This window comes from Ceratotherium simum, chromosome 15 (assembly GCF_057802395.1).
Source record: "Ceratotherium simum simum isolate JZ-2026a chromosome 15, ASM5780239v1, whole genome shotgun sequence".
Taxonomy (NCBI): Eukaryota; Metazoa; Chordata; class Mammalia; order Perissodactyla; family Rhinocerotidae; genus Ceratotherium; species Ceratotherium simum.
The window spans coordinates 22,390,394-22,403,921 of NC_141914.1; the positions used below are offsets into that span (position 1 = coordinate 22,390,394).

The 13,528-nt window shown below is 33.0% G+C and overlaps 1 protein-coding gene across 2 annotated transcripts in view; it reads left to right on the forward strand.

Moving 5' to 3' along the window:
- The window catches only part of STXBP5L (syntaxin binding protein 5L), a 338,252-nt gene that overhangs the window by 143,766 nt on the left and 180,958 nt on the right, over positions 1–13,528 (forward strand). For both annotated transcript variants that reach the window (XM_087439668.1, XM_087439669.1), the window contains exons 7-8: positions 6,691–6,774; positions 12,287–12,410. In XM_087439668.1, coding sequence (XP_087295794.1) covers positions 6,691–6,774; positions 12,287–12,410 — 208 coding nt within the window. The remainder of the gene's footprint in view (positions 1–6,690; positions 6,775–12,286; positions 12,411–13,528) is intronic.

Below are 13,528 nucleotides of genomic sequence, written 5' to 3' on the forward strand. Positions count from 1 at the left end.
CTTCCCAAAGGCCCTGCTTTCTAATACCATGACATTGAGAGTTAAGCTTTCAACATATGAATTTTAAGAGGACACATACATTGAGTCTATAAAAGTAGGCTTAAAGGCAAGAACATTTTCTAAGAGGAACATTTTGTAATAGAAATAGAGTCAATTCAGTAGGAGATGTGATAATCCTAAATTTGTATATGTATAATAACATAGCTTTATAGTGTATAGGCAGTGCTTGCTTTGCATGGTACCATGTTAACTGAAACATGTGCACATCTGAACTGTGTTTTTGTTTTGCATGGTTCCTTGGTGTGTGGGTGTGTGTGTATGTATAATTTGACAGAACTAAACAGTAGTACTGTATAGTGGAACTATACAGTAGTCGCCCCTTGTCCACAGTCTCGCTTCTCATGGTTTCAATTACTCACAGTCAACCAAAGTCTGAAAATATTAAATGGAAAATTCTAGAAATAAATAATTTCTAAGTTTTAAATTGCATGCTGTTCTGAGTAGCGTGATGAAATCTTTTGCCATCCTGCCCAGGATATCCTTTTATCCAGCCTATCCCATACTGTATATGCTATCTGCCTGTTAGTCACTTAGTAACCATCTTGGCTATCAGATTAACTGTTGCGATATCACAGTGCTTGTGTTCAAGTAACCCTTATTTTACTTAGTAATGGCCCAAAAGTGCAAGGGTAGTGATGCTGGCAATTCAGATATGCTGAAAAGAAGCCATAAAATGCTTCCTTTAAGTGAAAAGGTGCAAGTTCTTGAATTAATAAGAAAAAAAAATCATACGCTGAGGTTGCTAAGATCTACGGTAACTTTTATTACTGTATATTGTTATTATCTTTTTATTAGTTATTGTTTATCTCTTACTGTGTCTAATTTATAAATTAAACTTGATCATAGGTATGTACATATAGGAAAAGACATAGTATATATAGGGTTCAATACTCTCCGTGGTTTCAGGCATCTACTGGGGGTCTTGGAACGTATCCCTCTCAGATAAGAGGGGACTACTGTAAAGCAAATTTGACAGAACTAAAATGAAAAATACTCAAATCCACAGTTGTGTTGGAGGTTTTAACACACCTCTGAATCACTGAGAGAATAAACAAACGAAGTGATTAGTGAGGATAAAGAAAATTTGAACAACATGATTAACAAACAACTTAATTGACATATACAGTACCTTACATCCAACACCTGCAGACTACACATTATTTTCAAGTGCACATGGAATATTTACCAAAATTCTACATTTGTTGAACCATAAAACATGTTTCAATAAATATCAGAGGATTAAAATAATACATAATGTATTCTCTAACCACAGAATTTAGCAAGATTGTCAATGAAAGATAAATAGGAACTCTCCCAAATGCTCAGTAATTAAGCACACACTTCTGAATAACATATGTCAAAGAAGAAATCAGTATTGAAATTAGAATATATTTTAAATTAAATTACACTGGAAATATGATATGTTAAAACTTATAGAATGTAACTAAAGCTATGCTTAGAGGGAAATTTATAGCTTTTATTGCATTTATTAAAAAGTGAAGAAAAACTGAAATTCAATAATCTTAGTGTAAAGATAGTAAGATAGTGAATTAAACTCAAAAGAAAGTAGGATAAAGATAATAACAAAGATGTGATGTTTAATTTTATGTCTTAACATGAATGAGCCATGGGGTGCCCAGATATTTGGTCAAATATTTTTCTGGGTGTTTCTGTGAGGGTGTTTTTGGATGAAATTAACTTTAAATCAGCAGACTGAGTAAAGCAGATTGCCCTTCCCAATGTGAGTGGACCTCATCCAGTCAGTTGCCTGAATAGAAGAAAAGGGCTGATTGTACCCTGAGAGAGAAAATTCCAACTTCCTGACTACCTTTGAACTCAGACATCAGCTTTTTGCTGCCTCTAGACTTGACCTGAAACATCAGCTCTTCCTGAATCTCAAGTCTGCGGGCCTTAAGATTGCAATTATACCATCAGTTCTCCTGATTCTCAGGCCTTCAGACTCAGACTGGAACTGTGCCATTGGGTCTCTGGGTTTCCAGCTTGCCAGCTCACCCTGCAGATCTTGGGCCCTGATAGCCCCCATAATCACGTGACCCAATTCCTTATAATAAATCTCTCTCTATATATATATACATCCTATTGGTTTTGTTTTTCTGGAGATCTCTGACTAATACAAAATATGAGATCAAAAATTAAAAGAAATAGAAAACAAGAATGTAGTACATTAGCAAAAACAAAAGTTAATTCTGTGAAAACACTAATAAAACTGATGCATCTCTAGCAAGTCTGATCAAGAATCAAACAGAGAAGGCACCAAGGAACACAACCAATTTGCGTTCATCCCAGGAATATAAAGTTGTTTTAACTTTTCAAAATAAATGTAATTTGCATATTAACAGAAATAAGGAGAAATAAATGCATGACAATAAAAAGCTACATAAGAAGCATTTGATAAAATTCAGCTTCTCTTCATGATAAATAAAAATCTCTTGTTACAGTAGCAAAAGGAAGGAACTTCATTAACCTGAACTTTGCTAATTTACCTAAAACTATGAAAATATTCTCCTTAATGGTGAATTAATAAAAGTTTTCCTCCTGCAATCAGAAATGAGACAAAGATGCCGACTATACACCTCTTCTGTTTAACATTGTACAGCTATTGACAATATTAGTTTTTAAAGAAGGTGAGAAGGAATTGGAGCTCTCATATGCAGCTTATGGAAATGGAAACTGGTACAACCACTTTGGAAAACTGCTTGGCAGTATCTATTAAAGTTAAACATACTCTTATCCCATGGATCAGTATATACCTGACAGAAATGCATACATGTGTTCACCAAAAGACATATACAAGTTTGTTCTTAGCAATATTATTTCATCAACTATGAAATGAATAAATAAATTGTAGTAGTGTCATACCCAAACAATGGAATACTATTATATTAATGAAAGTGAATGAATTACTGCTATAAATATCATGTTTAGAAATAGGAGCAGGACAGAAAAGGATATGTAATGTATAATTCCACTTACTTAAAATACAAAAACAGATAACAGTAACCTATAGTGTTAGAAGTCGGGATAGTACTTACCTTTAGAGAAGAGGATGAGGATATTGACTGGGTAAGGATATGAAATAGGCGTCTGAGTGGCTTGTATTGTTTTTCTTCTATTTCTTATTTTTCTATTGTATTTCTTGACCTAGGTAGTAGTTTCATGGATATGTTCACTTCATCATAATTCAATAAAGACACATTTATAATTTGTATACTTTTATCTATGTATGCTTCAATAAAAATATTTATTAAGAAATTAAACACCTATTCCTAATAAAATAAATTTATAAAAAATGAATCAATTCATACTTCTTAACTATATATATGTCAAATATATATATAATCTGGGATTTATTTAATGGGGAGACACTAGAGGCATTGCCACTAAAGTCAAGAAGAAAGTAAGGATGCTCACCCTCTCCACTATTTTTAACACTATAGGATGTTTTAGTAGTGCAGTTAGACAAGTACAAACAATTAAAAGCATAAAAATTAGAAAGGAAGAGTAAAATAGTCTCTATTTTAGATTATATGATAATATACCTGGAATGCCTAAGAAAATCAACATTAAAATGAATACAAACAATGAAAGAATTTAGAAGGTAGCATACTAAAATCCAACTATAGAAACCGTGCACTCAGAAAAGATAATGAAGAGAAGATTCCATATAAAATATCAACCAAATATTCAAAACAATTAGCTATAAAGTTAACAAGAAAATCTCTATACAGAAAACTTTAAACTTCCTAAAAGATGTAAAAGTATGCTTGAGTAAATGAAAGGTATCCTTTACTCTTAGATAAAATGACTCATTATTTTTTCTTCTGTTTCTTGAAGTTTACTCTTTTTTTCCTTGACTCTCTAAAATCAAATGCTTGTATTGGTAAAAAATTTTTCTTCTTTTCATATGTATTTCTAAAACTATAAATTTTCCGCTTGATGAAGATTCATCTGTATCCCACAAGTTTCAGTCTGAAACTTGTTCAGTTCTATTTCATACTTTTCATTATGATTTCTTCTTTGACTATAATTACTTGGAAATATATTTTTTAGTTGGTGGTCTAGTGGTTTAAGATTTGTGCTCTCACTACCATGGCCTGGGTTCATTTCCCGGGTCAGGGAACCACACCACTTCACCTGTCTGTCAGTAGTCATACTGTGCCAACTGTGTGTTGCTGTGATGCTGAAAGCTATGCCACTGAGATTTCAAATACCAGCAGGGTCACCCATGGTGGACAGGTTTCAGTGGAGCTTCCAGACTGAGACAGATTAGGAAGAAGGACGTGGTTACCCACTTGCAGAAAAATTGGCCACGAAAACCCTATGAATAGCAGCAGAGCATTGTCCGATATAGCACCAGAAGGTGAGAGGATGGTGCAAAAAAGACAGGACATGGTTCCAATCTGCTGTACACAGGATCCCTAGGAGTCAGAATCTACTTGATGGTACCACCAACAACAAAAAATATTTTTTAGTTTCCAAAATATTTTTGTCAATGATATCTAATTTCATTTCATAGCTGTTAAAGAACATAGTGTCTATGATTTTGATTCTTTGGTATTAAATAATTATTTTAACAGATATTTATCAGATACCTATTTTCTTCAGATACTGTTTGAGGTCCTGATGATATGTAGTGAAGAAGTCACCCTACTTCTTTGCCTTTATGGTACTTACATTCTATTGTGAGAGAGCTATTTTTTAATTGACATGTATATATAAACATATAACTATATAAAATATATAATTATACCAAATTGTATTTATAATATATATTTGTAGCTTGGGCGATGTTCATGATTTGGCATGGTCAGACATGATTGCAGAGTGTTCTTGTTTTTAATCTTGATTCATCATGGTCAGAGAGTGACCTTGTCTGATGTCTCCTGGATGTCAGGGGCTGCTTTTCTCTTTCTCAATTCTCTAAGTGATTCTAATATCTTTTCATATTTCCTATATCATAATATTGTATAGTTATCTCAGTAATTTATGACATTTTGAGATTCAGTATTTTATATTTTGTGATTACTGAGGCTATTTCTAGTAATGTTTTATAAACCAAACAACTTCTATCTTTCAGTTGTTTACTATGAAAAATGTAATAGCATTTTAGAATATTATTTCACTACATCTTGGGGCTCAAATTTTGAAAGGTTATGTTATTCATTTTCTTGCTTAAGTTGGATTTTCGAAACTTTTTAGAGTTACAAATCTCCTTTCCATACACGCCATAGAAATTTTTTCTCATACACTCCACAAGAATGGTTTTATAATTCATCATTATGTCTGGTATTAAAAAGAGTTGATTTGAAGTTAAAACACATCTTAGTACAGTATATATGACTTCATATAAATTTGATTTTAAGAAATATTCTTTAAGCTCACACTTAATTTTGACTTTTTAAATTTAGCAAATCATTATGCCATTTATTTTAATTTGGTATGTAAAGAAGCTCAAATTTTTTGTTAAATCAATTTTAAAATTTATTGTGTGTAGTTTAAAAATAAAACATTTAACTATATGTTATAGCTTCAAAAATAAGTATACGTTTCTTTCATGACCTGATATTTGAAATTTTGTTTTCTGTTAAAACTACTAGCTGGTTTATTTTTGTTATTTTTTCTGTTCCTTTATAAAATGTTGAGGTAAGTGATTAGATCTCAGGATGCTGTGTAGGAGTAGCTTATAACCACCACTATATTTTCTGTTTTTATCATTGGTTTTTGGAATTATTGAAACATCATTATGTACTGTATAAAAATTTTCATCAAAGAAATACTGCTAATGGATTTCAAGAAAATCATCTTAAGGCAAATTCATGGGAAATATTATCATTATTGAACATTGGCCTATTTTTATTCTTCTTGTTTTTTTTAACCAGTGATAGATTAAATTTGACAAAATGTAACTATAGATCTAACTCAGAATTGTATTATAGTAAAAATCATCAGTGCAGCTTCAGTGTTTAGCTGAATGACTGAGTCTTGAATGATCATCTAATAATCATCTGTTCTCAAATACTGCTGTTTTAAAATGAAGAATATGTATTTTGTTAATTGTCTTATTGATTTATACATAAATATCAACGATTTTTAATGATATGAATCTCTAGAATACCTTTGTGAACTTCTGAGGGTTCATAAATCATCAGTTTAAAATATTGACATGAGTCAAAGAGAAAATAGGATTTGATAAAGAGAAATTTGAAGCCAAATTTATGGCCCCATTTTTCATGTGCATGCACCTGAATTGTATATACATTGTTTGTTAAACTTATCCCGTTTTATCCTTTATTTCATTTTCATTTTCGATCCCATTTTTCTTTGGTTCCAATTTTTAATTTATTTTTATGTTGTATCATATATATTTACATGTTTCCTAAATTTCTCTTTGGAATAAGGCAGATTTCATTGGTAAATATTGAAGTAGAGTTTATTTGCCAGTTTTCTAAATGTAGGAAACCTACATTCAAGTTCTGGAAAAATTAGAATTCTAAATAAAGTTGTGTTATTCAGTATGATTTTACTTTATTGTATTAACATTAAATTTTACTTGGAGCAAGTTAAAATTAATTTTAATATTACAAAAATGATTGTTCTAATGTTTTCCAGCTGCTAATAGGTTATGAAAATGGTACTGTAGTATTCTGGGACTTGAAATCTAAAAGAGCAGAACTGAGAGTTTATTATGATGAGGTAAGTGATTTCCACTGAAATATATGAAAAGAGTCTTGTGACTTCATTCCTGCTTTCTACATTTAAGCTTTGTACATTACCAATATTTTTATCATTGGACAACTGCCTGGTTCTGACCCAGTGTCTCACACTGCCTATTGGTATTCACAATTTCCAACTCTGGGTTGTTCTCCTGAGTGGGAATTCTGCCTTGACTGCTATTTTGGCTCTTTGTGACATCTTATATACGTTGGCGACTGGGGCTTATTACCTATCCTTTTCCTTCCTTTAGGCTCCATGCTTATGTCTTGCCTCATTGCCCTTAAGGTCTCTAAAGACACTATTCACACCTTTCTTTGAAAATTCTTTTTCTGTGGCAGAAAGTTTAAGTGGTCAGTTTGAAAGGCCTTATCTTCTAATACTTTCTTCTTAGAATAAAGAGAGATTTTGTAAATAGTAATACTTGGTAAGACTCAGTAAGATCTTGAAGTAAGTTTATTGTACATAGTTGAGACTTGATTAGGTTTTTATTTAGAGAAAACAGTTAACTTCTATTTATCAAGGAATAGTCTCTGAATTGATTACTTCCGTTGTTCAAAGATTGATTCTAGGCCATTAATTACTTCCCCTTCAGAAGATGCTAGTGTAAAGATAGGGAGGCTGGGGCAAAAGATGAGAAAGTGGAATTATTTCTTGTAGCTGTGGAAATAAATAAAGGTGATTATCATCTATGCTCTCAATTAAATTTTAAAAATGGTAGAGTGAGGAGAAAGAGGAGGAAAATACAGGTCAAAAATCACTGTTTGGTATCACCCACACTTATATGGGAAAAGTGTTGAAGAATTTAAGGCAACACTGAAATAAATAGAGAAAGAAATTTTAAAAACAAACAAAAACATTTCTTTTAAAACACTTCATTTTTGTGCTCCCTCTCATCTTCTCATAATAGTTAAGTTTTTAAGTTTGGTGCTTAAAGATATAAGCCTTCAGCTATCTCACTGCCCCGCTCCCCGCAAATTCGTTTGTTAGTGGTTCTGGCAAACTAATATTTTTCGGTATCTATAAGATAGTTCTCATAGTCACAAAGAGTTCAGAGGTAAATATTATAGCAACTGGGTAATTTGGTCATGATTGATGAAAAATACTGTGGCAAGTGATGTCATACAATGGTGCTCTTTATGATCAACTTCCAGGGTATCTTGAATCATAAGGAAAGAGGGTCCTAGGCAGCTAAGCTCGGATTTTCCTTTTGTTAAATACACAAAATACAAAGATGAGGATGGAGATTGCTTCCTCTCTAAAGACTAGCAGCTAGATAGGAGTCCAAATACCATCTGGGTATTTAGCCAGTTGGAACTAGAGCAGACTAGCTAAAAAGGAAATCCAGAGGAAAATGATGAATCAACTAGTTTTCCTATGGCCTTAAAAAGTGTAGAAGGAAAGTTTCTAACCTTAAATTTGAGCAAAAGTAATTTTGCAATGAATTGTTTAAATAAGGATTAACAATGTTCAAGTCAGTAGAGTACTATACTACATCTACTTTATACCTAGAAGTCATTTTAAATATTGATTTATATAATATATATGTATAAATCTATCATCTATTTATCTTAATGCACAATTATATGTCCTATCATTTTAATAGAAATAATTATGTACTTCATTTTACTGCCAAACTTTTCAAACTTTCCTCAGCACTTTATCTCTCATATTGAGAAACCATCTGTAATACTTATCTGAAATGGTTTTTCATAAGTCATCAGTGATCTCCTCATTAATACACACAGCGACTCCTTCTTAGTCTTTTAAGTTCCTCACTAAACCTGTGGCTTGACATCAGCCCCTCCCTCTTAAAATGGTTTCTTCCCTTGTCTGTGTCTTACTACCTCATTTTTTTTACTGCTCCTGTCTCCATTACTGAATCCTTCCTTAAAGATACTCTTCAGGATTCTATGTCTTCACCCTCTTCATTTCTCCTCTAATTGACATATATGTTCATATCCACTCCCATCAATTCAAATATTACCTTTATACTAATAAATTTAAAATCTATATGTATATGTCTAACCCTTACCTCTCTCCTGAGCTCTACATCCAAATATCTACTTGTTAGATAAGTCCAGAAATAGCCCAGTGGCACTGAATTTATATTTAAAGACCTGAACTTTTTTCTATGTTCTCTTTTTAAATTAAGTTTTCATTAGTTATTTCAGTTTAGAACCCTCAGAGTCATATTTGACCCTTTCTTCTTCTTCAAGTATCATATGTAATCAGTTTTGTAGTATTCTTTTTTTTTTTTTGGTGAGGAAGATCAACCCTGAGCTAACATCCAATGCTGATCTTCCTGTTTTGTTTTTGTTTTTTTGCTAAGGAAGATTGGCCCTGAGCTAACATCTGTGCCCATCTTCCTCTACTTTATATGGGAAGCTGCCACAGCATAGCTTGACAAGCGGTGAGTCGGTACGCACCCGGGATCTGAACCCACGGAACCCCGGCCGCAGAAGCGGAGTGCGCACACTTAACAGCTTAAGCCCCCAGTTTTGTAGTATTCTTGATTATATTTTTATATGTATTGTCTCATTTATTTCCCCTCTTTTTTCATTCCTACATTCAATGCCCTAGTTTAGGTTATCTTTTGCCTGGAAGACTATAATAGCCTTTAACTAATCACATATCTTACTTTTTCAGTATATCTTTCACTAATAAAATAATCATTTTAAGACATAGTCAGATCATGGAATTCTCTACCTCAGAACCTTTGAACGGCTCCCAATTGTCAATACAAAGTCTTTATTCCTTGACATGATGTTTAAGGCCCTGCTGCTATCTTTTCCCTTTAGTTTAATTTACTGCATCCTTCTATATACTCCTTACATTTCAGACATATTACTATCTCCTAAACATACCATTTATTTCCCACCTCCAAGCCTTTGCTCCTGCTAATTCCTTATTGTGACCTCCCTTCTTTCCTCTTCTGCATATCAAAATTCCATTAGTTCTTTAGCAACTGTAAAGCTATTTGGACTATCAAACTAGCCCATTGATGAATAGGCATTGATGAATTGAGAGTTTTGTTTTGTAAATCCAAGATCATTTTCAGAAATAACTATAAGAATTTTACTTCCACATTAACTGTGAAATTTTTCATTACATCAATATTTCTTAAATAATCTCTCGGAGTTTGACATGAAGATAACCTTTTTAATTCCTTGAGTAACTGCTGTTTTTCCTTTTTCAGATTGTTGCCTAGCTTTTTGGGTTTCCTTTTTCTTTTTTGTTTTTAGGAAACTTAGTCACAGCCACTGAATTGACCAAACTGGCTAGTGTTTTATCTTCCATATTATGTTTTCTATTTTTCAAAATTCTTGAATTAGTTGTATTATATGTATCTTTTTCAGTAAACTCTTAAAGTCCTTTTTTAAGAAAAGAGTAGGGTATAATCAAATAAATAGAAATTGAATATTTACCCATTAAGTCGGTTCGAATGCCAACTCTTCAGTAATGCACTATTTGACATCCTCTTCCCTGAGAAGTTGGTTTTACATGCCTACTCTTCAGTAAAATAAATGTACTTCTTTTATAGTACTCACATAGTTCAGTTTTATGTTGTAGCTATTATTTTTATGTCTGTCTTCATCAGTAGGTAGAAATTCAATGGGATAGGAAGAAGAATTAGGGCTGGGGATGCTTTCTCTGCCCCCACAATTTGTAGCAAAGCAGTCTGAGAGAACTTGAAATTGAGTTTCATCCAAGTTAACCATAGAGGAGGCAAGGAGAAATGACATTTCCCTTGAGCCATTTCCCTTCTCACAAAAGTGAGAAGAAATAGGCAGAGGAAAAGACAAAGGAGACTTTTTTCCCTCTAACTGCCTCTACTGAACCCTGGCGAAAAAGAAGTCATCTCTGCCTGGTAATGAAGGCAAGAGTGAGAGAAAACATAAGTCCAGGGTTTCATATTATCTCTTCCACTTAATCAAATCTTACTTCTCTTGAGGTACAGCTCATATCCTATTTCCTTTATTATATGTCTAATGATTACTCTAGCCATCAGTTATCTATAACTCTAATAATACTTACTGTTTGGAAGTTCCAAACAATAAGTTAGTTTCATGTATATGTGTATATATCTATATCTATGTCTGTCTCTATATCTATATCTATATTTTAGTATGTAGTATAAATACATAACTTTTGTGTGTGTGTGTATATATATATACATATATGTATATATATATAACTAAATGTTAAAAGTTCCAAACTGGGGTCCGGCCCGGTGGCATAGTGGTTAAGTTCGCACACTCTGCTTCAGTGGCCCAGGGCTAGCGGTTCGGATCCCAGGCGCGGACTGACCCACCGCTAGTCAAGCCATGCTGTGGCTGCATCCCATATAAAGTAGAGGAAGATGGGCATGGATGTTAGCCCAGGGCCAATCTTCCTCAGCAAAGAGAAGAGGATTGGCAATGGATGTTAGCTCAGGGCTAATCTTCCTCTCACACACACACACAAAACGTTCCAAACCATAAGTATTATTAATATGCTTTTATGTCAATCTTCCCTATCTTGCAGTTTTTTAAGTTCCTTTAAGGAAAATCTCATGTTGTATACATCTGTTCAGCTTTTATGACTACTAGAGCTTCTCTCATTGTGCTTAGCACATTACCCAAGTTCCATATATACTTTATTAATTTAGGAAGAATACCGAGAGTGTGGAAATATGTGATGACATTACTTATTCAGTCAACAGATATTTTACTGGGTACCTGCTTTATGCAAGACACTGTGCTACCACTGGGAATAAAACAATTTTGGAAAATGGAATAATTACACTTTAATTTTGTCTAATTCATGTCTAGAGAGTGAATCTGTAAATATAAAAAATTTTTAAACCCTTCTTGCTTTAAATCAATTTAAATGGTATATGTTAGAGGCAATATGGTAAAGAAAATTGGGTTTTGTAGTTAGATAGACCTTCGCTTTGAGTTGTGTGACCTGAGCAAGTATCTCAATCTCTCTATGTGTAAATTAGAAAAAATAATACCTGTTTTATAGGATTAAATGAGATCATGTACATAAAGTGCTTACCGTGGGATCAGGCAGATAGTAAGCCCTCAGATGGTAGCTTTTATGTAAATTATTTTTTTTAAATTGCCTGCTTTAAGTGTAACTAGGCCTCTACTTTACCAGAAATTATCTTCTGATAACCTTGCTTTTACTTCTACGTAAATAATTTTTCGAAGAAGCATTATAGGTTATAGGGAGGACATAGACTTTACAACCAAAAATTCTGGGCTCTGTTGATACTATGACATTTACTTAACTTTTCTTTATCTCAGGAGATGAGTTTTTGTAGCCTTTTATAAAGGCTGTAGACAGTTGAAGCCAAAGATGATATGATCTGGGTCAGAAAAATTACATATATTTCTTAAGTGTTATCGCTGTAATAATTTTATGTCAGAATATTTTTCCTTTGGAATATAAAATGATGTAACATATCGACTTTTCTTCTACTTGTTTCTAAATGTTATTTCATTAGGCTATTCATTCAATTGATTGGCATCATGAGGGCAAACAGTTCATGTGCAGCCATTCAGATGGTAGCTTGACTTTATGGAACCTGAAAAGCCCAAGTCGTCCTTTCCAGACCACAATTCCACATGGTAAGATGTATGCTTTCAAAAGAAATAAAACTCTGGAGATACAGTGCCTTGACTTAAAGAAGGAGAGGTGGTATCAGTGTGTTTGGTAGAAAGAGGTGATAGGACATCGTGTCTGATTCTCAATACTTTTTATACCTCCTTTGGATCCCCACATTATGTCCCCAGACTTTCTGTACTTCCCTTCTTCCTGTCTATCCACTTTCCTACTATGTAAGTGATACTTATATAAAGACTTTCCTGACCAAAAGTTGGATAATGGATGGTTTATGTATCTGAAGCAGAGGAGATAATATAGGAAATTTGGCCAGTTTTAAAGGTCAAGGAGCTAGTGAGAGAACGGCACTATATAGATCTGACTGTCAGACCTAATTCCTATGCTGCTTTATAGTCTGTTGTTTTCTAGATTCTCTCAATTATTTCTATTTTTACCATTTGATTCCACTAAATTATGAGAACTGTGGTTTTTATCATAGGTTGTATCTATCTTATCATCTTCCTCGTTGAAAGGAATTATTTAGGATTTATGTAGGACCTGTCTACCTAATTGGGCAGAATAAAAATTTCAAATGTATGCATATCTTTTATTCAGATGACCATATTATTTCCGAGAATATTGGTGATGATCTGAGTTTCATGTTTATCTCACACCGTTGGTTGTTTGTAAGAACAGAGAGGTCAAAACCTAGCAGTTAATCAAACACATTCTATTTTATACTTTCTGAGCATTTATTATAGTGTCACATTTAGAAAATAGTGGTGATACGTTTTTTATAATGAGTGACCCATAAATCACAAGATGGAATTATTCCATCTTGTATCGATCTGCCCTTTTTTGTATCGTAGTTGCATGCTTCATCTGAAAGTGATTAAATTATTACAATGTTTAACCTAGCAGCTTTACTTATAGATTACTTTACATTTAGACACTTACTCAGACATACTTTATTTAAAGATTGCCATTATGGAAACTTTGAGTAGGTGTTTGCTATACATCCCACTTGGGTTTAATTATTTGTTTCTACGGTGGGTTCCCTTCCTGCCCCCCCCCCAAAAAAATCCTGATGCCTTTTATTTGCAATTATTTGCAAGTGTGTAATATAATTTATTCATAAATTTTC